The sequence below is a fragment of the Doryrhamphus excisus genome, chromosome 1 (genome assembly GCF_030265055.1).
Source record: "Doryrhamphus excisus isolate RoL2022-K1 chromosome 1, RoL_Dexc_1.0, whole genome shotgun sequence".
Classification (NCBI taxonomy): Eukaryota; Metazoa; Chordata; class Actinopteri; order Syngnathiformes; family Syngnathidae; genus Doryrhamphus; species Doryrhamphus excisus.
The window spans coordinates 14542462-14563651 of record NC_080466.1 but is presented as its reverse complement, the minus strand read 5'-3'; the positions used below and the strand labels follow the sequence as shown (position 1 = coordinate 14563651).

Here is a 21190-nt window from a genome sequence, read left to right as displayed (position 1 = left end):
TGGACCGGAAAGAACATGCAAAGAGAAACCGGATCTTCCATATCTACTTCCTATATGCCAACATGCTAGCCACACGCTAGGCCAGTGTAGCCGCTTGTCTTTATTGAAGGTAAATTCATCTTAAATGCCCATGCATCCATTTCATTCAAAATTGAAATCGTCACGTGTTTTCTGTTTACATTGTGCTTGGTGACGCCATACACAAGCGACGGTGGGGCATCCCCAAACACGAACCAGACCCCAAGTGCCGAGCCAGACATCATTGGGAGAGGTATTTCAAAGTCAACAATATCGTGGTATATGCTTGCTTTCTAAATGTCTGCTCAAAAGTTAAAGTTTAATTGACTTGTGGGACAAAATGCCGCATTTAGAGTACATCGGTGAGAGAGCTGGGCGACACTTGCCGTGTAATGAATTTGCTCACCACTAGAGGGTAGTATTTACACGCGTCATGTCGGACGGTGGCGTGGTGTGTCTGCGTATCTAAAACAAAATACATGATAATTGACTTTAGGATTAGTGTAGTGGCTATTTGTCCTTCTCCAAAACAATAAACGTAACCTATAATCAAACGGCCACTGATGCACCATGGGTTTGTTTCACGCAGGCAAAGAGTCAGTCCAAACAATCCTGTTCCGTTTCTTCTTTCCTTTTATTACCAAGCAAGCAAACGAATAAAAAAGGAACAAGGGCCTTTTCCTATTGCCTCTCTTGCTCTGGTACAAAACCATAGGCCCACCCCGGTGCATGCTGGTCCCCTGAGCACCGCCCACCCAAATATATTGCAGGTGCCCAGGGTGCCATCCAATGAAACAAACCCACAAATCAACCACCAATTAACCCCAACAAAATATGATAGACAAACAAAATAAATAAATAACCAACAAGAAAATACCATCAAGGAATCCAAACAAAACAACAACAAAAAATAAATCAACAGATATCAAAAACCTAGGAACACACCAATAAATAGCTCCTACATTCCGGCCCCTAATTGTGTATGAACCCACAATTACTTTTACGTCCCAAAAAGGAGCTATTCCTTTAGCTGAACTACAATTATGGAATACACCATAAATCAGTCTCTTCCTTTTGAAGTACCTGCAAAGACAAGAGAGAGAGAGAGAGAGAGAGAGAGAGAGACAGAGCCATAGAAAGAGAGAGAGTCAGTGAGTCAATGTCAATGATGCTAAACTGCTGCTTCCAATAGCAGGCAGAGCTTCGTCACTGGCCTCTCCAGGATGCTGGTCTTTGTTTGAAGACGCACAGAGCGCACCAGTCCCTTAGCATCTGATTTGACATCCAAAACTTTCCCCATCATCCATGATCCTCTTGGAGCCGCAGCATCTGCCACAAGGACGATGTCTCCGGTGGTGAGACTCCTTCTTGGCCTTGTCCACTTTTGTCTCTCCTGCATCAAAGGTAAGTATTCAGAAAGCCACCTTTTCCAGAAGAGTTCCGCCATGATGGTGGCATGATAGGTTTGCCTTTCAACGTCAGGATGTGATTGGGAGTGAGTGCTTCAAGGTCATCCGGGTCGTCGGAAACCTTTGTGATGGGTCTGCTATTTAATATTGCCTCAACCTCACAAAAAATTGTTTGGAGCCCTTCATCATCCAGGCTTTGCTGTTGCAAAACTGAGGTGAAAACCCTTTTTACGGAACGGATCAAGCGTTCCCAAATACCCCCTTGATGAGAAGCGGAGGGGGTATTAAACCTCCATTCTATGCCATCCTGGACCAGAACCTTTTGAATTCTGACATGATTCACAGCATCCAAACTCTCCTTCAGCTCCCGGTTAGCTCCAACAAAGTTTGTGCCATTATCAGACCTGAGAGTTAGGACAGGTCCTCGTCTGCAGATGAACCTGCGAACTGCATTGATACAAGAATTTGTATCCAGTGTATATGCTACTTCCAAGTGAACAGCACGGCTGGTCAAACATGTGAAAAGCACTCCATATCTTTTCAAAAGACTTCTGCCTTTTTTTACTTCAATTGGGCCAAAATAGTCCACCCCAACGTCCGTAAAAGGAGCTTTGTCAGGCAACACTCTCTCCTCAGGCAAGTCTGCCATCTTCTGTTCAAGAAGCTTTCCTCTGTCACGTCTGCATACAACACAGTCTGATATGATTTTTCTGGCAGCAGAGTTTGCATTAGTAATCCAGTACTTCTGCCTCAATCTGGATAGCATGTGATTTCTTCCGGCATGTCCCAACTGATGGTGTATGTGCCGGAGAATAAGAGTGGATACATGCAGGTCTTTGGACAAGATAAGTGGATGTTTGGACTCTGCTGGCAGTGCTGCTTTATTCAACCGGCCGCCCACTCTGAGCATCCCATCATCCATTATTGGGTCCAATTTGTACAATGAGCTCTCTTTAGAAACGGTTTTAAACCCGTTCTTCAGTGAGGCAATTTCAACCTTGAACCTCTCTCTTTGTTCATATTGCACAATTGCTTTCTCTGCTTTGTCATAATCCTCGGGCGTCAAACTCTGAGTGTGACCTTGAAACTCTGCATTCTTCCTTCAACCCTTTGACATGGAACAGCAGAAAATTCCATCCTCTTCCTGCACAGAATCTTGAGAATCATCTTGATCTTTAAAAACCAAGCAACTGCAGTTTTTAGCTTCGTCCAACTGGAAAAGTAACTGATTAAGCTGGTTGTGGCATTTTCCTGGATCTTGATAACAGCATTCACCATCAGGTTCCTTTTAACCTCTGGATCATCTACAGGAACTCCATCAAGATCCACCTCCAATTTAGGCCATTCCTCTTTTGGCCTCCAGAGAAACTCTGGTCCAATTATCCACCTCCTGTTTTTTAGGAAATCCTCAGCTCTCATTCCTCTAGAGGCTTCATCTGCTGGATTCTCTTTAGAGCTCACATACCTCCACTGATCCACATCAGTTGCTTCTCGGATGTAAGCTGCTCTGTTTGCCACAAAGGTGTGGAATCGGCTGGTTTCATTCCGTATGTATTTAAGGACTGTTGTGCTGTCAGTCCAAAAAACGGATTCCTTCAGTTGAAGCTGCAACTCCTTTTGCAGCAGCTTAGCAACCCTAACAGCAAGAACTGCAGCTACGAGTTCCAAGCGAGGAATTGTCATCTGCTTGAGTGGAGCAACTCTACCTTTTCCCAAGAGAAATGAAACATAAACTTTACCATTAGTTTGTAGTCTCAAGTAGGATGCTGTTCCATATCCAACCTCACTTGCATCGGAAAAGTGATGAAGCTGTGCAACGACGTGGTCTCCAAATTCTCTGGGCTTGAAACAGCGATCCACCTCAAACTCTGCTACCTTTTGAAGATCTTCAAGCCAGTTGGACCATTTCTTACGGGAGAACTCCATTATGGCTTCATCCCAGCCCAGGTTCCTCCGACATAGTTCCTGGAGAAGCAACTTGGCTGGTAAAATGAATGGAGCTAAAAATCCCAAAGGGTCATACAATGAGCTGACCACTGACAGAATACCTCTTCTGGTCTGTGGCTGTTCTTTTGCAGACGTCCTGAATTTGAATTTGTCAGATTCAATGCACCACTGTAGTCCCAGTGCTCGCTCTACTGGAAGTTGGTCTGTATCCAAGTCCAAGTCCATGATCTCCTTTGCTCTGCTGTCCTCTGCAATTGACATTAGCACTTTGCGGCTGTTGCTGATCCACTTGGAAAGATTGAATCCTCCTTTCTGACAAAGCGCAGTCAAATCCTTTACCATTTGCACTGCCTCTTCTTCCGATGCCATGGATTTCAAACAATCATCCACATAAAAGTTGTGTTTGACTGTGTTCACTACATCAGAAGAGAAATGTTGTGCGTTATCATCTGCTGTTCTCCGCAAAGCATAATTTGCGCAACTTGGTGATGATACAGCCCCAAACAGATGTACTTTCATTCGATGTTCTACTGGAGACTGTGCAGTATCTCCCTGAGGCCACCAGAGGAAGCGGAGAAAGTCAACATGCTTGACTGAGACACGAACTTGATGAAACATGGCTTGGATGTCTGCCATTACTGCCACAGGTTCTTGCCGAAATCGGAGGAGGACTCCAATGAGAGAGCTGGTAAGATCAGGACCCTGCAAGAGCTGGCTGTTCAAAGATGTTCCTTTATACACAGCTCCACAGTCAAACACAACTCTCAGTTTACCTTTTCTTGAATGGTGGACACCGTGATGGGGGATGTACCAAAGCGTTCCATCACTTTGTCTCATTTGGTCATCAGGTACCCTTTCTGCATATCCTTTATTGATCATGTCATTCAGGAATGCGACATATTCCTCCTTAAAATGTCCATTTTTATTGAACTTTCTTTTCAGGCTCTGGAGGCGCTGTTCTGCAACACAGCGATTGTTTGGCATCATGGGATTTTCCTGTCTGAAAGGTAAGTCGATGCAATAGTGGTCTTCTATTAAGTTTGCGGTATTGTTCATAAGATCCATGAACTTGATGTCTTCTCTGGACATTTCAATCTTCTCCTCTGATGATTTCTCATTAAAGTCATGATTGTATTGCTTAACCAGCATTTCTTGCAGATGATCAACAGAGATTCGGTTTGTTGTTACAGTAGGACAGACACTCTTACCCCTACCGTCAGATCCACCGCGCAGTGGACCATTAATGGCCCAACCAATCCTGGTCCTTACTGCATAGGGCCCTTCATCCTGGCTGTTTATCAGCTCCCAAGGCTCCATTACCTTTGGGGCATCTGTACCGATAAGTAAATCGACGTCGGCATCGATGTCATGGAGCTTAACACCTTTCAGATAAGACCATTGGTCCACATCCTCCTGTCGTGGGATATTTACTGCAGACACAGGCATAGTCCTTTGGGTTAGAACATCAGGTAACTCAATGAAGTCATTCCCATCCATACCAGACACTTCAAGTCCTGACAAAATCTGAGCATTTACTATTTTCCTTTGGCCCATTGTTCTTAGCAGAATACTTGCCTTTTTACCTCTTAAGTTCAATTTCCTTGCCAGAGTATCTGTGCAGAATGTACCTGAGCTTCCTGGATCCAAAAAGGCATATGTTTGCACAGTTTGATTATTTTTCTGACTCTTGACCTTGACTGCAACAATAGAAAAGACAGAGTCATCTTCACAACCGGCCCCAATATGGCCACAGGTCTGAGACAGCTTTGCAGAAACACTTGAAGGGTTCACAGTACTTGGCCTTTGTGGTGAGGATGTGCCTGTATCCTGTCGGTGTATGTGAAGGACTCCCGGGTGCTTTTGGTGACACACATTGCAATCCAAACGACTCCTACAGTCTTTGCTTGTGTGGCCTAGCTTCAGGCAACCAAAACAAATGCCCTTTTCCTTTAGAAAGGTAATCTTATCCCGGTGTACTTTCACTTCAAACTGTGAGCACTTGTCCAAGGAATGACTGCTTTGAGAGCAAAACAGACAATTCTGCACAAAAGGTACTTTGGCTTGAGTTATTGTATGTTGAGATGTACCACAATCTTGTACTTCAGTGACATTAGTGGCAAAACTGCTTTGCTTTTTCCTTTGGTTTGTGTGATTACTATTGGAAGCCTTGAAGTTGGTACGTTGCGAGTCTTGAATGTTGCCAAAAAGTGGATCCGAGGCTATTTTGACTTGTCTTTCAATGAAGGTGACAAGATCAGTGAATACCGCTCTTTGACCACGTCGCTCCAGCAAATCACAAGCAACATTCCTCCATTTTTCCCGTAATTTGTATGGCAGTTTAAGAATGATGCTCCTCATGTTAGATGGTAAGTCCAGCTCTTTCATATACATAAACTGTTCTGTCAGATTTGAGCATCCTCTAAGAAAAAGGGAGAATGACTGTAGTGCTTTAACATCCTCACTTTTAACAGGTGTCCAGTTGAGAATTTTTTCCATATAAGCAGTGGCAATTCTATGCTCATTTCCAAAGTGTTCGGCGAGAAGATTTTTGGCTCTGCAATATCCTTGCTCCGCAGGTAAGTGCTGACAACTTTGCACTAGGTCTCTTGGCTGCCCCCTGGTGTATTGTTCAAGGAAGTGCAAACGATCGTTCCAATTAGCCGTCTTCTCCTCCACTCCATTTTCAAAGGCTCTAATGAAAGACCTGTATTGAAAAGGGTCTCCATCAAACACTGGGATATTTCTAGATGGAAGGGCCGAGGATAGATTCTGCTGCACCAGGAGGGAAGTGATGTAATTTTGTCTTTGCATTATGGTGGTAATGTCAGTTGGATGAGTTTGAGTTTCATTCCTTCTTTGTGCAGCTTGAGTTGGAACCTCAGCATTAATTAACATTTCATTCATTTGGGTATGTGACCTTTGTTTGGAACCAACAACCTGTGGTTGAGATATAGAATAAGGCATCAAAACGTTGTCCTTTGCATCCTTTTTATTCGGCAGGAATGTGTCGGCATCTGGGTTGAGTTTACTTGTGCTTTGACAGTTCCTTTCAAAATAAGAGTTCATGCCATCGGATCGATTTGAACCACATTGAGATGAGTTGATTTCCAATACATGAAGTTTTGCACTTGTTGCTGCCAATTCTGTTTCGAGTTCCAGCTGCTCCTTTTGCTTCCTTAACTGTTCCTCCTGAGCTTCAATTAGATGTTTCCTTTTCAGCGCGGCAACACGCTCCATTAGTGCCGCTTTATCCGCTTCAGCTTTTATGCGTGCAGATGTTGTAGAAGAAATGCGTGATACCTGTGAATGCTTGGAAGACTTTGATTTTGCACGTGATATGTTAGAAGCACTGTCTTCAGGATTTATTTCCTCCAGATCTGCAACATCCTGATCAGGACATTCTTTATTCGGCTGCACATATGGATTTCCGGCTTCAATTAACCATGCCTTTACCTTGTCGGTAAAATCACAGTACATTGTCATTTTTGCTTGAAAATAACCCGTTTGCTTTGCAGCTTCATCTTCTGGTAAAGGTAAATTCATGAACGATTCATGCACGTCATGGGCGTCTTGATAACAACCAATAAACTTACAAAGTTCAGAATTAACTGTTTTCACGTTTTCGTTTGATTCCATCAACTCACGGATTTTTTCCATATACCCTTTGGCTTGTCTACATTTGACACTCCTTTTGTCTTGACACGTTTTTATGTAAAAACTCAATCCTTTCGATGTCCATTTAATATTCCTTTTTGTTGCTGGTATTTCAACATCGTTCTGAGACCCTGTATTAACATCAGACATCTTTAATCATATAGTCCGTCAACCATTCCATTTAATTCAGAAGGCGAGGGGGTAAAAGGCCAAATATAATCCTCACTGGCGGCACAGCCACTCTTGCAAGCATAGATGCGCACTGGAGTTGTAGATTTAATGAATGAAATACGCCAGCACTTCTGCGTAAAGTAGCGCTTAATAGCCGACTTAACTCCGAGTTATCACCATTTTCCAATACAGCTTTTGCAGTAACACATACCAGTTTCTGATGGCCAAGCTGAGTGTGTCGCTGGTGTGGGCCAGGCGTAGTTTGAAGCTGACAGGATTTCAGATGGGAGATGAATAAAACAATTCGTGAGCTTCGTTCATCCAAGGTCCAAAAGAGTCCAACGAGTCCATTATTGATGGGTTCTTTCCTTTATCCAAGGGCAGGTTTTGTACTTTGTGTAGTGGCTATTTGTCCTTCTCCAAAACAATAAACGTAACCTATAATCAAACGGCCACTGATGCACCATGGGTTTGTTTCACGCAGGCAAAGAGTCAGTCCAAACAATCCTGTTCCGTTTCTTCTTTCCTTTTATTACCAAGCAAGCAAACGAATAAAAAAGGAACAAGGGCCTTTTCCTATTGCCTCTCTTGCTCTGGTACAAAACCATAGGCCCACCCCGGTGCATGCTGGTCCCCTGAGCACCGCCCACCCAAATATATTGCAGGTGCCCAGGGTGCCATCCAATGAAACAAACCCACAAATCAACCACCAATTAACCCCAACAAAATATGATAGACAAACAAAATAAATAAATAACCAACAAGAAAATACCATCAAGGAATCCAAACAAAACAACAACAACAAAAAATAAATCAACAGATATCAAAAACCTAGGAACACACCAATAAATAGCTCCCACAATTAGAATTAGGATTTTAGAATTATTTGTTAAATTTGGTTTGGCAAAATTTTACGTGGGGTGTGACACAACCCTCTGTATTTAGCCAGGCTAAGGACTGGTACAACAAGGCACTGGCTGGTACCCCATTTGGGCTACATTTACAACATTGTAATTATAATTAGAGTGTTAGGTCTTTTTAAGGCGTGCCGGTGTTTTTCCTGCATGTTAACTAATGTCTTGATCTAGCTGGCTGCGAAACCGGTTTAGCTATCCAAAAAGCCACTGTAATATTTTGTTGGAGTTAGCTTTGATTGCGAACGCTAACTGAAGCTAAACCTCGCTGCCATTTAGCTAACCTAAAAGCCACTGTAATATTTTGTTGCCGTTAGCTTTGATTGCGAATGCTAACTGAAGCTAAGCCTCGCCACCATTTAGCTAACCTAAAAGCCACTGTAATATTTTGTTGGCGTTAGCTTTGATTGCGAACGCTAACTGAAGCTATACCTCGCCGCCAGGTTGCTACAATATCGTTATTTATCATTTATTTCTTTGAGTACATTGTCATACGTAGGTACGCATGATTTTCATTTTTGCTAGTAACTTCAAGAATTAGTAACTTACATCATAATTGGCTGTTTGAATAGTTTTTTCTTGTCACCGTCAGCCACCTAGCTGGCCCTGTAAGGAAAATCGGAAAAAAAAATTGAATTGCTACAACATTTTCAACAAATTGTAATGCCTGTGCTTGTGATTAAGGAAGATGTAGTCACCCATGCAGTTCCAACGGCATATGGAAGACATTTATGACACTTGTGTCCTTACATTATTATCATGCTAGCTTCCACTCTGACGTCTTGGTTGTGAGTAAACACAATGAATTGACATATAAACAGTTAGCTAAACAGTTAACTCAATTATTGTAGCGCCATCCAGTGGTCATAATTAGAATAGTAGTTCATTTTATTGAAAATGCAGATAATTTTTACACTATATAAAATCGTCTCGTGGGCCGGATTAAACCCATTCCGGCCCGCCCCCCGTATGTTTGACACCCCCGACATACAGTATGTACCGTATACTTTGCTCGCTTGCCTCAAACAGAGCTAAAAATAGATCAACCCTTTCACCTCGCACGTTAAATAGTTTACAGTGGCGACGCCTCCACTTCCTCGTTTCAACCAGGACTTTGAACTCGGATCACAATGTTTGTTTTTGTCCTCTGACTGGAACATAATTAGGAATTGCCTGTCTGACGTCTCAGTCGTGTTGCAGTAGCGTTGTTATTATTATAGTAGCACTACTATTATTAGTACTATTAGTGTTACTATTATTAGTGTTATTATCCTTAAACGTGATGCAACATCCCCTAATTTTATTTGTCCATTCAGCTTCACTGTATGTTGTCAGTCCCTTACTGTACTTCAACAAAAGGTCTTGAATTACAGGTTTTCCTCACACGTGATTCCACCCAAACAAACATGGGTGTGGAACCACGCCGCATTCATACGGCACTGCTGGTTCTGCCTCTTCCAGTCCGGCTGCCGTTCCCGTCAAGTTCCATTAATGAGTCACTGACGTGTGTTTTTGTCGCCGGGGATCCAGCGACGAGACGCTTTTATTGCTGACTCACACAAACACACGGCGAGAATGGCGGGAGAGAGTACGCCAGAAGGTCTGGACCTGAAGGAGAAGGGCGAGGAAGAACTGTGGGAACTCATTAATGACAATCGCCATCGGATCTCCTTGGGCGTGCGGCCGTGCATCGTGATCCCGTACCTCCGACAAGCCAGGGTGCTCACGGAGATGGACGAGGATGAGATCCTTTCCTGCCACAACCTGACCAACCGCTCCATGAGAACAAGTACGATAATTTTTTTTTTACATTTGGAAAAGTCTGCAGAGTTTTCCAAAGATTTTCCAATGAATGCCACATCATGATGAATGAAAGGATGCAACCTTGCCTCTTTGATGCCGCATTTGAGCATTTCACTTCAGTCTTTGCCCTTTTTTTCCCAAATGTTTGCTGTTTGTTGTTGTTTTAATTTTTTTTCTACATTTTTTAACTCCATTTTTGTCTTTTCGTAATATTTAATACTTTAATACTGCTACTTTAATACTTTATTCCATTAATATTATAACTTCATTCCCATCCCCAACTTTTTCCACAACTTAATTTTCTAAACAATACATATTATTTGTTTTTCTTATTTTATTTTATTTTTTTTATTATTTGTTTGTTTGTATTACATTGCAACTTATCCCTCATATTTCAGCTCTCAAATAAAAGAAAATTAAAATACAAATAAAAATACAAATTAAAATTAAATATTCTCTGAATATATAGGAAATTTTATATTGGAAAAATAAAAAATAATAATACAATAAGTATTTATTTGTCCATCAAACTGTATTAGTAATATTTTGTACAAAGAATGTTGTCAAATTTTTAAGTAAAACTTGCTGAATTTGCACATTTCCTGATCAATAATGCTGTCGCTGCAGTGATTCCGAGGAACATGAATGACACACCATGACTTCCTGCAGCCTGTGTCATGTCTCCTATGGAAGTATGACGTCATTATTCTTGCTAATGGGACGATAAAATACACAGAAATACATGTATCGTACGTGGAGGCGCTGCAGTACTCACTTCATCCTGGAGGGGTAGAAAAACGAATGAGCCGTACGTTTTTGTTTCCGCCATCTTGTGTAGCACAACCTTGTTTGTTTGCGACTTTTGATGTTTTTATTGATGGTTTATGAAATTGAAACGCGATAAGGCATTAAAATAAGTAAACGTCCTATATATGCCTATACACTGCTGCTAAGTTGTGCTACACAAGATGGCGGCGTGTGCACTGAAGCACTGCGCGGCGGTGGTTCTGTGGTTCTTGTCATTGCCGTCCTTCCACGGAGAGGAAAAGCCTGCATTTTTGGTTTGTTTAGTTTTATTTAGTTTTTTCGGACCTGTCAACATTAGCATATCCGAGCTCACCGGAGGGGGATCAGACTTTTACAACAAAGTATCAGACCTTTGTACTGAGTTGTGGACTCCTATAGAGCAGCTACACTACATAACCAGCACAGGAAGCTTTCTAGTTCTTTGAGAATCTACACCCATTCCAGCGAAAAGACCTTTTTTAATTGAATCTGATGATAATGTGAAATGTTTCCAGGCCATATGATGGATCTACTTCGCACGCAGGGTAGAAACGGTGCTGTGGCTCTGCTGGAGAGCCTCATGATCCACTACCCGACCCTGTACACTCAAGTCACCGGACACAAGCCCAGTACTGAACCATCAAGATTCAGTGGTTGGTTACTTCAGTTCTTTTGCTGGAAAACGTGCGTCGTTTCTTTTGTTTTGACTTGATTGACTCCTTGAATGACTCCTCACAGGCCTGATAAAGTACTCGGAACTGACCGAGTACCTGATCAGAGCAGTGACCGGGATGCAGAACGAGCTTCAGGAAGCCCGTTGTGAGGCCGGAAGAATGAATGCTCGCTGCGCCTCGTTGGAGTCTGAGATCCAGCAGGTCATGGAGCATGAGGAGAAGTCCCGGAGCCTCCAGTCCGAGTATAAACGTGTTCAGAGACACTTGTGCTCGCTGCAACGGGAAGTCACCAACCTCAAGGAAGAGAAGTGCGACTTGTACGCGCGCTACACGACGGCCATTGAGGAGAAGTCGGCCATGAGTATGCGCCTCCATGATCTCAACCTGCAGGTTTGTCGTCATTGCTAATGGCCGTTTGTGGAAAAGTGCATCTGATTTGCGGGTTCGTCATCCATTTTATTCCACTTATCTGGGTTACGTGTCATTCCAAGATGATCCATGTATCCTCGTTAGACAAACGTTATTTATTTTTCTGGCTAGTCTCTCAAGCCTGCCGTTAGAAGATGTCCATGTGTCCATCCTGTAGATATATCAGCTTCAAACAGAGCTGCAGAAGGCCCAGACGGAGAGCGACTTCCAGAAGCGGCGCTCTCTCCGATGCGTCCCGATTGCCGAGGCATCTCAACTGCAAGAGGAAGTACGGAGTCTGCGCTGCCAGCTGCTGAAGATGGAAAAACTGAACCCTGTAAGAATAGCAGCTTCAACATCGGGGGGGAGTCCGTCACGGTTTCAGGCGAGACGTTTGCGTTTCATCTCATCTCGCCCTTTGTCAGGCTCATCAGGACATCCTGGCCCAGGATCTAGCCGAGGCCATAGACAGCCAGGTGGAGCTTGCGGAGCAGCTGAAATGTTCCAGAGAAGAAAATGAACAGTTGCACAGAGAGAAGCAAAAAGTGAGTGTGGTGATTGTGCAACTTGTCCGTGACTCTGCAAAGAATGGCGGTTTCGGAATCTGCGGGTTCCTGGTTCAATGCCTTGCTCAACCGGTCAAAGTGTACGTATGACTATGTACGTATTACCGTATTTTCTTGACTATAAGTCGCTCTGGACTATAAGTCGCACAAATCCAAAAATGCATAATTAGGTAGAAAAAAAACATACATAAGTCGCACTGGAGTATAAGTCGCACAAGGCCAAAAATGCATAATTAGGTAGAAAAAAACATACATAAACAAGGCCAAAAATGCATAATTTTGTAGAAAAAAACATACATAAGTTGCACTGGAGTATAAGTCGCACAAGGCCAAAAATGCATAATTAGGTAGAAAATAACATACATAAACAAGGCAAAAAATGCATAATTTTGTAGAAAAAAACATACATATGTCGCACTGGAGTATAAGTCGCACAAGGCCAAAAATGCATAGTTAGGTAGAAAAAAAAACATACATAAGTCGCACTGGAGTATAAGTCACACAAGGCCAAAAATGCATAATTAGGTAGAAAAAAAAACATACATAAGTCGCACTGGAGTATAAGTTGCACAAGGCCAAAAATGCACAATTTTGTAGAAAAAAACATACATAAGTCGCACTGGAGTATAAGTCGCACCAGGCCAATAATGCATAATTAGGTAGAAAAAAAACATACATAAGTCCCACCGGAGTATAAGTCGCACAAGGCCAAAAATGCATAATTAGGTAGAGAAAAAACATACATAAGTCGCACTGGAGTATAAGTCACACAAGGTCAAAAATCCATAATTCGGTAGAAAAAAATATACATAAGTCGCACAAGGCCAAAAATGCATAATTAGGTAGAGAAAAAACATACATAAGTCGCACTGGAGTATAAGTCACACAAGGTCAAAAATGCATAATTCAGTAGAAAAAAACATACATAAGTCGCACCGGAGTATAAGTCGCACAAGGCCAAAAATGCATAATTAGGTAGAGAAAAAACATACATAAGTCGCACTGGAGTATAAGTCGCACCAGGCCAAAAATGCATAATTAGGTAGAAAAAAACATACATAAGTCGCACTGGAGTATAAGTTGCACAAGGCCAAAAATGCATAATTAGAAAAAAAAACAAAAAAATGTGTCCAGTGTTTATGTAACATAAACACTTTTTTCATGTATAAGTCGCTCTGGAGTATAAGTGGCAGGAACAGTCAACCTAGGAAAAAAAGTGCGACTTATAGTCCGGAAAATACGGTACTATTTAATAATAAATAGCTGGTCCAGCTGGACGGGGTGTGGAATGAATTAAGTCCTGTCGCGTTCACTGTGGGAACGGAACCGGGGGAGTGACCTTGGAGAACGACCTCCACTACTCCTCTATATTGTGTGGTTTGTCCATGACAGAGAGTTCCTGTCTCTCACTGCTACCAACATCTCCACAGTGCTGATACTTTGTTTGTCCATCTTTGGACGGTGTTGTGTTGTTTAGCTTCTGGATCAGAGCGAATGTCTGACCCTCCAAGTGCAGCAGCTGACCCTGGACTGTAACATGCACCAACAGAGGAGCACTGTGATCCAGAACCAGATGAGGGAGCTGCAGACCGAGAGAGACCAGGTAAGAAAAAAAAAGCAGGACAGAAATGTTTTCACGTCCCATGATTAGAACTTATATTGAGAAACTGATTATATCTCTTTATTGATCTGTACTGTACCGACTGTAACCAGGACATGTCACCACAATGGTATTCAAGTCAAATTCTATGTCCTGCAGGCATACCTCTCCAGAAACGAAGCTCAGACCCAAATCGCCTCCATTCTGTCTGAGAAGGACACCCTGAGGTCTCAGATGATGGCGCTCAAGGAAGCCTTCAGTTTGCATGACAAACACCCTCAAGACTGGCAGAGACCTGATGTACTAACATGCCACCCGATGTGAATTAGCATGTAGACCAAGAAAAAACAATGAAATATATTTTTTTTTTTATAGGAGACGGAACTTGACTGGGAATGCTCAAGGTCCAACTTTAAAGACTCCTCACTCCCAAATAGACGGAGACTATGCCGCATGGACGCAATTAATCCATCATCACCGAGTCCCTTTTCTTCAGAGGTGTGTAGTTTGGTTTTGTTAAGCTAGCAAAAGATATGCATTGTTAAAGATTTAAATGAAAGATCATCTCAAACTGGCTCGTAATTCGAGTTATAATTGGCACTCAATGACCAGGATCACTTTGCACGGAACCCACAAGATATCAAACTCCTTTCCCTCTACTGCAGATAGAGAAAGTAAAGAGCAGGAAGGAGGCAATAAGCTAGAAAATAGGAAGGAGCTGTCAGTACGCATCACTTTGGACATTATGAGCATTTATTCATTCATTCATTTTCACGAGGGTCGCGGGGGTGCTGGAGCCTATCCCAGCTGTCTTGGGGCGAGAGGCGGGGTACACCCTGGACTGGTGGCCAGCCAATCACAGGGCACATATAGACAAACAACCATTCACACTCACATTCATACCTATGGACAATTTGGAGTGGCCAATTAACCTAGCATGTTTTTGGAATGTGAAATGACTTAATAACTGAATCTTAATAATATTTCAATATATCCTTGTGTATCTTAAAGTGCGAAGAAGCAATGGCGAGTAGTGTCCGATCCCGAAACGTAGAACCTCCCAGTCCACAGTCTCTCCGCAGAAGAGAGGGGGCCCTTTACGACGACAACAGGTGAGTGTGTTATATTTAGCCTGGCTTGGCCCTCGGCAAATTATGATGGATGCCTGCCAGGCTGTGTTGGCACGGCGTCCACTCTGTGACACGGTTAGGAAAGAATTTATTCGACACAACGTGATCACGGCAGCTTGTCTAACCTGTCGGACCTGTCTGAGCTGTCAGTCATCCGGCACCCAGCGCCGCCACGTTTACGAAACGTTTTGGAAAAAATACACGTGTTTGCATGTATGCCTCACTTCTAAATCTCACACATGCTTTTTTTTTATTTTCAGCCTGGAAACATTGGAGACTGATGATTTTTCATTGGACGACGACTTTGTGATCCTGCCCAGTGGTGAGTTTTGCGAACCCACAGTGAGAGGGGGGGTCTCCAACCACTGGCAGTGTGAAACACTCAGGTGCAATGATGAAAAAAACACACATACAGCTATACATATACACAATTTAACAAAGTTTATACAGTTTATTGCACAGTTTAAGCACCTTGATGGCAAAACATGACAAAGTCTTCTGTCCAGTGTTGAATGATGCCAAAGAGACATCATCACAGTTTACGCCTGGTAGAACCAACTACAGCTATACTTATACACAAAGAGATATACATATACACAATTTACCAATGTGTTTACAGTTTATTGCACAGTTCATTGCACAGTTAAAGCACCTTGATGGCAAAACATGACAAAGCCTGTCTTCTGTCCAGATTTGTCTTTGTCTTCTGTCCAATTTACCAACGTTTATACAGTTTATTGCACAGTTTATTGCACAGTTTATTGCACAGTTAAAGCACCTTGATGGCAAAACATGACAAAGCCTGTCTTCTGTCCAGTGTTGAATGATGCCAAAGAGACATCATCACAGTTTATGCCTGGTAGAGCCAACTACAGTGAGGGGGGGTTTGGGGGGGGGGGGGGTGGCGTGTGAAACATTCAGGTGCAATGGTGAACACACATATACACAAACAGCTATACATATACACAATTTACCAATGTTTATACAGTTTATTGCACAGTTTATTGCACAGTTAAAGCCCCTTGATGGTGAAATACTCAGGTGCAATGATGAAAAAAAACACACATATACACAAACAGCTATACATGTACACAATTTACCAACATTTATTGCACAGTTTATTGCACAGTTAAAGCACCTTGATGGCAAAACATGACAAAGCCTGTCTTCTGTCCAGTGTTGAATGATGACAAAGAGACATCATCACAGTTTACGCCTGGTAGAACCAACAACACGTACAGGTGAGAAGATCCCCAAACCAACAGGAAGTCTAAGACACATCTCGAGATGGGGGGGTGTCCAGCGAGGCGCACATCCTGAAGAATGAAAGAATGAGAATATACTGACTGTATATACTGTATTTATATACTGTATGTACTGTAATATACTCAATTTACATTCATTCATTTTTGTCTTCGGGCGAGAGGCGGGGTCCACCCTGGACTGGTGGCCAGCCAATCACAGGGCACATATAGACAAACAACCATTCACACTCACATTCATACCTATGGACAGTTTGGAGTGACTAATTAACCTAGCATGTTTTTGGAATGTGGGAGGAAACCGGAGTATCCGGAGAAAACCCACGCATGCACAGGGAGAACATGCAAAAAATGGGATTGAACTCGAGTCTCCTAGCTGTGAGGTCTGCGCGCCAACCACTCGACCACGGTGCAGCCCTGTATTTACACATTTCAAGAAAAAAACTGCATCTCGGTTTTATCATCAAGGTGAAAAAGCCAACCCGCAACACCTCGCTTTGGACACCCCCGATCTAGATTCCAAGCAGTGGCAGGATTCTACCCCATGTTTGATGTTTTCATCTTCTCTAATCTCCCACCAGTCTGGACAAGAACTTTGCACCCCCGTTCCTTGTGCGTTCCCGCCCAAAAGCGATTCGCATCAGCGGCCGCGTGGTCACCATTTCCTTCCAGGGCGACGCGCTGCTAAGTCAGGTGGCCGTTCTGGGAGGGAATAAGACCGGCGTGTTTGTGCATGAAGTCACGGAAGGCAGTGCTGCACACACGGTGGGAATCAGCCGTGGAGCGCAGATAGTGGAGGTGAGATCAAGGTCGATTTGACGCTTCGTATGTGAAGCTGTCTGACGCTACCATCACCGTTTGCAGGTGAGGTACCAACAGAACCAGAAGGTTCTCAGGGTAGTCCTGGAGGATTCCACCTTAGAAGAAGCTATGTGGGCTCTTGGCCAGGTCACTGATCTCTGCCACCTATCTCTTCGGCCCAGGCAACATGGTACGTCCCACCGTATGTACAGTGGAGCCTCGGTTATAGTCCGCCCCTGGTTAGCATGTTTTTGGTTAACAATTTGTCCTTGTTTTGCGTCCAAAATATTGAAAATTAGGGATATAAAACGACTATGAATGCATAGAAATGAGGACCGAAAGGCATACATAAACATTTAAATGGTCCCTGACATGATTTATCGAACAGGTTGACCTCCAGCAACAACGCCGACTTGGATGTCCGTGTCTTCTTAATGTTGCTATTTTTCAGATTATGAACTCCTGCTTCAGCAACTCCAAAACAATGAAATGTCATCCGGCGACTCCTTCTACGTGCGCGTCAACGTGACCATCCCGGCAGGTCCCAACGGGACTCTAGCCGTGGCCTGCGACGACATCCTGCATGTGACCAACACCCGGCCCTCGGACACCGACGGCTCTTGGTACGCCAGTCAGGTTCACCCCTGCCAGCTCCTGGCACTCCACAGCGGGCTGGTCGCCAACTACTACAGGTGTTTATACGCAACATGGATACGCTGGACGTGAAACCCGAGGAACCTGAGAAAAACGTATCTTTGGTTTGTGTCGCAGAGCGCAGCAACGTCTCATTCGGGCGATCGAAGAAATGAACTTTCAAATCCGGAAGTCTCACAAGGTATGATGAGTGTGGAGTCACGTCTAATCCAGGTATCAGTTGAAATGGAGATGATGACCCTCATGGTGGTCCTGGTCATCACCAGTTGTTGATTAATCATCGAGTCAGGAATTAATTGTTGTCTCTTAAAAGGATGGGCGCCTGGTGGGCCAGAACAGACAGAAAGAGGTGCGGATTGTAAGCTTGGGACTGCAGGGTCGAAACCCCCTTTGGGTCAGCGTGGAGAACGACAAGACCAAGAGCGCCGACTCGGGTACAAGGACACATTTGGAAAAGTAAGAAGACATCGGCACTCTTAATATCGCTCATAGTTCTCTTCTTGTAGGTGACGCGTCAGCACCCAGAAGTTGCGTAACCCTTATGCCGTATACGCTGGTCACCCCGCACTTCCCCCCCATATGCAGACCAGTCCTGTTACTGCCCTCCATGCTGGGACGCATCCTGGATAAGAAGGTAGCAGGCTGGCAGGGCTTTGAGCTCTGTGAACCGGGTAAGACGCATTGCGAATAATATTGTTTTTTCCACGGCAGTCCCTCGTTTATCACGGTTAATCGGTTCCACAACCGACAGTGATAAGTGAATTTCCGCAACGTAGGGTTCCTTATTTATACATGGAATATTTTCACAGCCAGAGCACAAAAAACCTGTTTACGACCTGTTTTTTGAAATGTTTTTTAACATTATTAGAGCCCTCTTGACATGAAATAGTACCCCTATAGTCACCGTCAATATATTGCCATGTGCATACAAGTCTGTTTCCGTTGTCTCCTGCCTCCAAACAGACAGGAAGAGGGTTCACTCATTGGTTTCAGCATCTTGGCATGTTCGTCTCATAGAACAACGGCATGAACTGAGTGAGCCCTTGGGTGGAGGCGGGGCTGCTAGCATACACACTGAGTGCAGACGAGTGTAACGTAGTAGAAAGTATACGAGTAGACTGCAATATCTTGTTATTGTATATATTATTGTCTCGTCTACTTATTTATATGTTTAATATTTTCATAATCCTAGCATAGAAAACCTGTTTACGACCTTCTAAGTACGGTTTTGAACATTATTACAGCCCTCTAGACATGAAATAGATCGCCTGTAGTCACCTTTAACCTCCCATGACCAATATAGTAGACATATTATGAGGAATGTATTCAAATAAATATGTACAATTCGCGTAAATCCGTATATTTTTGACTAATAAGATATTTTTGAAAAAACACGATTGTTGCAGAGATGTTGAGCGCAAGTGATCATTCCGTCCGCCTTCAGAAGTCTGAGCTGCTGGAGGAGTGTGAGCAGGGAAGGAACTGCTGTTACACCCTGCAGTGTGTGAAGAAAGTCATGCAGAAGGTCAGCACTTTGTCCACAAAACGCAAACCGGCCATCTTGTTTGACGTCCCAGCTGTCTTCGGGCAAGACTGGTGGCCAGCCACTCACAGGGCACATATATAGACAAACAACCATTCACACTCACATTCATACCTATGGACAATTTGGAGTCGCTAATTAACCTAGCATGTTTTTGGAATGTGGGAGGAAACCGGAGTACCCGGAGAAAACCCACGCATGCACGGGGAAATTGAACTCGGGTCTCCTAGCTGTGAGGTCTGTGCGCTAACCACTAGACCGCCGTGCGACCAAGTAACTAGTAACTATAACTAATGACTTTTCTAAATTAGTCACATTTCCTGACTTTCTGGATTATTTGCTGGAAACAATGATGTCCCGTTTAGTGCAGGGGCGTCAAACTGGTTTTCACAGTGGGGCACATTGACAAAAAACATGGACAAACCTTCATTCATTCATTCATTCATTTTCTACCGCTTATCCTCACGAGGGTCACGGGCATGCTGGAGCCTATCCCAGCCATCTTGGGGCAAGAGGTGGGGTCCACCCTGGACTGGTGGCCAGCCAATCACAGGGCACATATAGACAAACAACCATTCACACTCACATTCATACCTATGGACAATTTGGAGTGGCCAATTAACCTAGCATGTTTTTGGAATGGGGGGGCAGGGAAGCGGAGTAGAGAACATGCAAACTCGGGTCTCCGAGCTGTGAGGTCTGCACGCTAACCACTAGAGCACCGTGGAGCCAAGTAAATAGTAACTATAACCAATTACTTTAAAAAATTAGTCACATTTCCTGACTTTCTGGATTATTTGCTGGAAACAATTATGTCCCGTTTAGTGCAGGGGCGTCAAACTGGTTTTCACAGTGGGCCACATTGCAGTTGTGGTTGCTCTCAGAGGACAAACCTGTAACTGTGAAATTGACCTCATGATATTATGACAGTATTTATTATAGTATTTTATTTATTATAGTATTTTATATTATACAGTATTTATTATGTTGAGGTTCCTTCAGATTCATGGTCTCCTGCTCCCACAGGGCATTCACTGCGTGCTGCCACTCGGACTGGACTGTGTACGTCGCCTCCACAGGGCTGAGATCTTCCCCATCATCATCTTCATCAGCCAGTCTGTCAGCAGCGCCCGTAAACTCAGGTACGGGAAATCACCCTGACGTTCCAGGATGCGGCAACACAGGAAAAAGTCCCGATAGATCCTCAACATGCGGCCCTTCCTACAGTCAACATCACCCAAATAACGAGACGCAGCGCTTGACTCCATAGATATCTGCAGCTGTGTGTCTCGTTAACGTCCTACCTTCTCTTCAGGTCGAAGCTTCATCGTCAGAGCTGGTCGGAGGAGCAGCTGCTGATGTGTTCAAGGAGCCAAGAGCCGCTGTTGGACAAGCTGCCATGTTTGTATCACAGAGTGGCTCCTGACTCCTGGTGTGACCAGGCGTCCCTGCTCACCAGGATACGCACCGTCATCTGGGAGGAGCAGAAGAAGATTGTGTGGGTGGAGCCTGACCTGTGGTAAAAGGGAAAAAGTAGGAATTTTCATTTCTTCTTATGCTTGTTATTACAAATATTTGTAAAGTATGTATCTGTGATACTTCAAACGTAACATATTGAAATAAATACTGAAGTAATGTACTATATTGTAGTCCTGATGAGGTACTAAAAGTAGTACCTGGATTGTTGTACGCCTTTTGATGAAAATTATTGACAAAAACATCCATCTTCTTCCGCTTAATCAGGTCCGGGTCATGGGGGGGCTGCAGTCTCAGTCAGGAAGTCCAGTCTTCCAGATCTCAGGGACCGCCGCCTCCTAGCTTTTTACCCAATTCAGAACCACACCCCCATT

At 43.6% G+C, this 21190-nt stretch overlaps 1 protein-coding gene across 6 annotated transcripts; it reads left to right on the top strand.

Annotated features, from left to right (window-relative positions):
• Window positions 1-47: 47 nt before the first annotated feature.
• Window positions 48-20979, top strand: card14 (caspase recruitment domain family, member 14). Of its 6 annotated transcripts, none has more exons than XM_058068412.1 (22): window positions 48-109; window positions 207-271; window positions 9644-9902; window positions 11218-11355; window positions 11441-11766; window positions 11963-12121; window positions 12210-12329; window positions 13828-13953; window positions 14110-14250; window positions 14326-14448; window positions 14962-15062; window positions 15341-15402; window positions 16258-16321; window positions 16924-17140; window positions 17207-17333; window positions 17595-17835; window positions 17915-17978; window positions 18111-18231; window positions 18304-18468; window positions 19204-19322; window positions 20367-20482; window positions 20656-20979. In XM_058068412.1, exons 3-22 carry the CDS (start codon window positions 9689-9691, stop codon window positions 20861-20863), a joined length of 2952 nt encoding a protein of 983 aa, XP_057924395.1. In that variant the 5' UTR covers window positions 48-109; window positions 207-271; window positions 9644-9688; the 3' UTR covers window positions 20864-20979. The 6 variants fall into 6 exon arrangements, with proteins under 6 accessions (XP_057924395.1, XP_057924352.1, XP_057924378.1 ...); XM_058068369.1 differs by having other exon boundaries at window positions 56-109; window positions 9487-9902; XM_058068395.1 differs by having other exon boundaries at window positions 59-109; window positions 9575-9902.
• Window positions 20980-21190: the final 211 nt, after the last annotated feature.

Excerpts from the sequence above, each read along its gene's own strand:
- card14 (XM_058068412.1), top strand. The coding sequence starts at position 9,689 with ATGGCGGGAGAGAGTACGCCAGAAGGTCTGGACCTGAAGGAGAAGGGC. Across the intron at positions 17,141-17,206 it reads GTGGAGCGCAGATAGTGGAG|GTGAGGTACCAACAGAACCA; the intron begins GTGAGATCAAGG and ends CACCGTTTGCAG. Across the intron at positions 17,334-17,594 it reads TCTTCGGCCCAGGCAACATG|ATTATGAACTCCTGCTTCAG; the intron begins GTACGTCCCACC and ends GCTATTTTTCAG.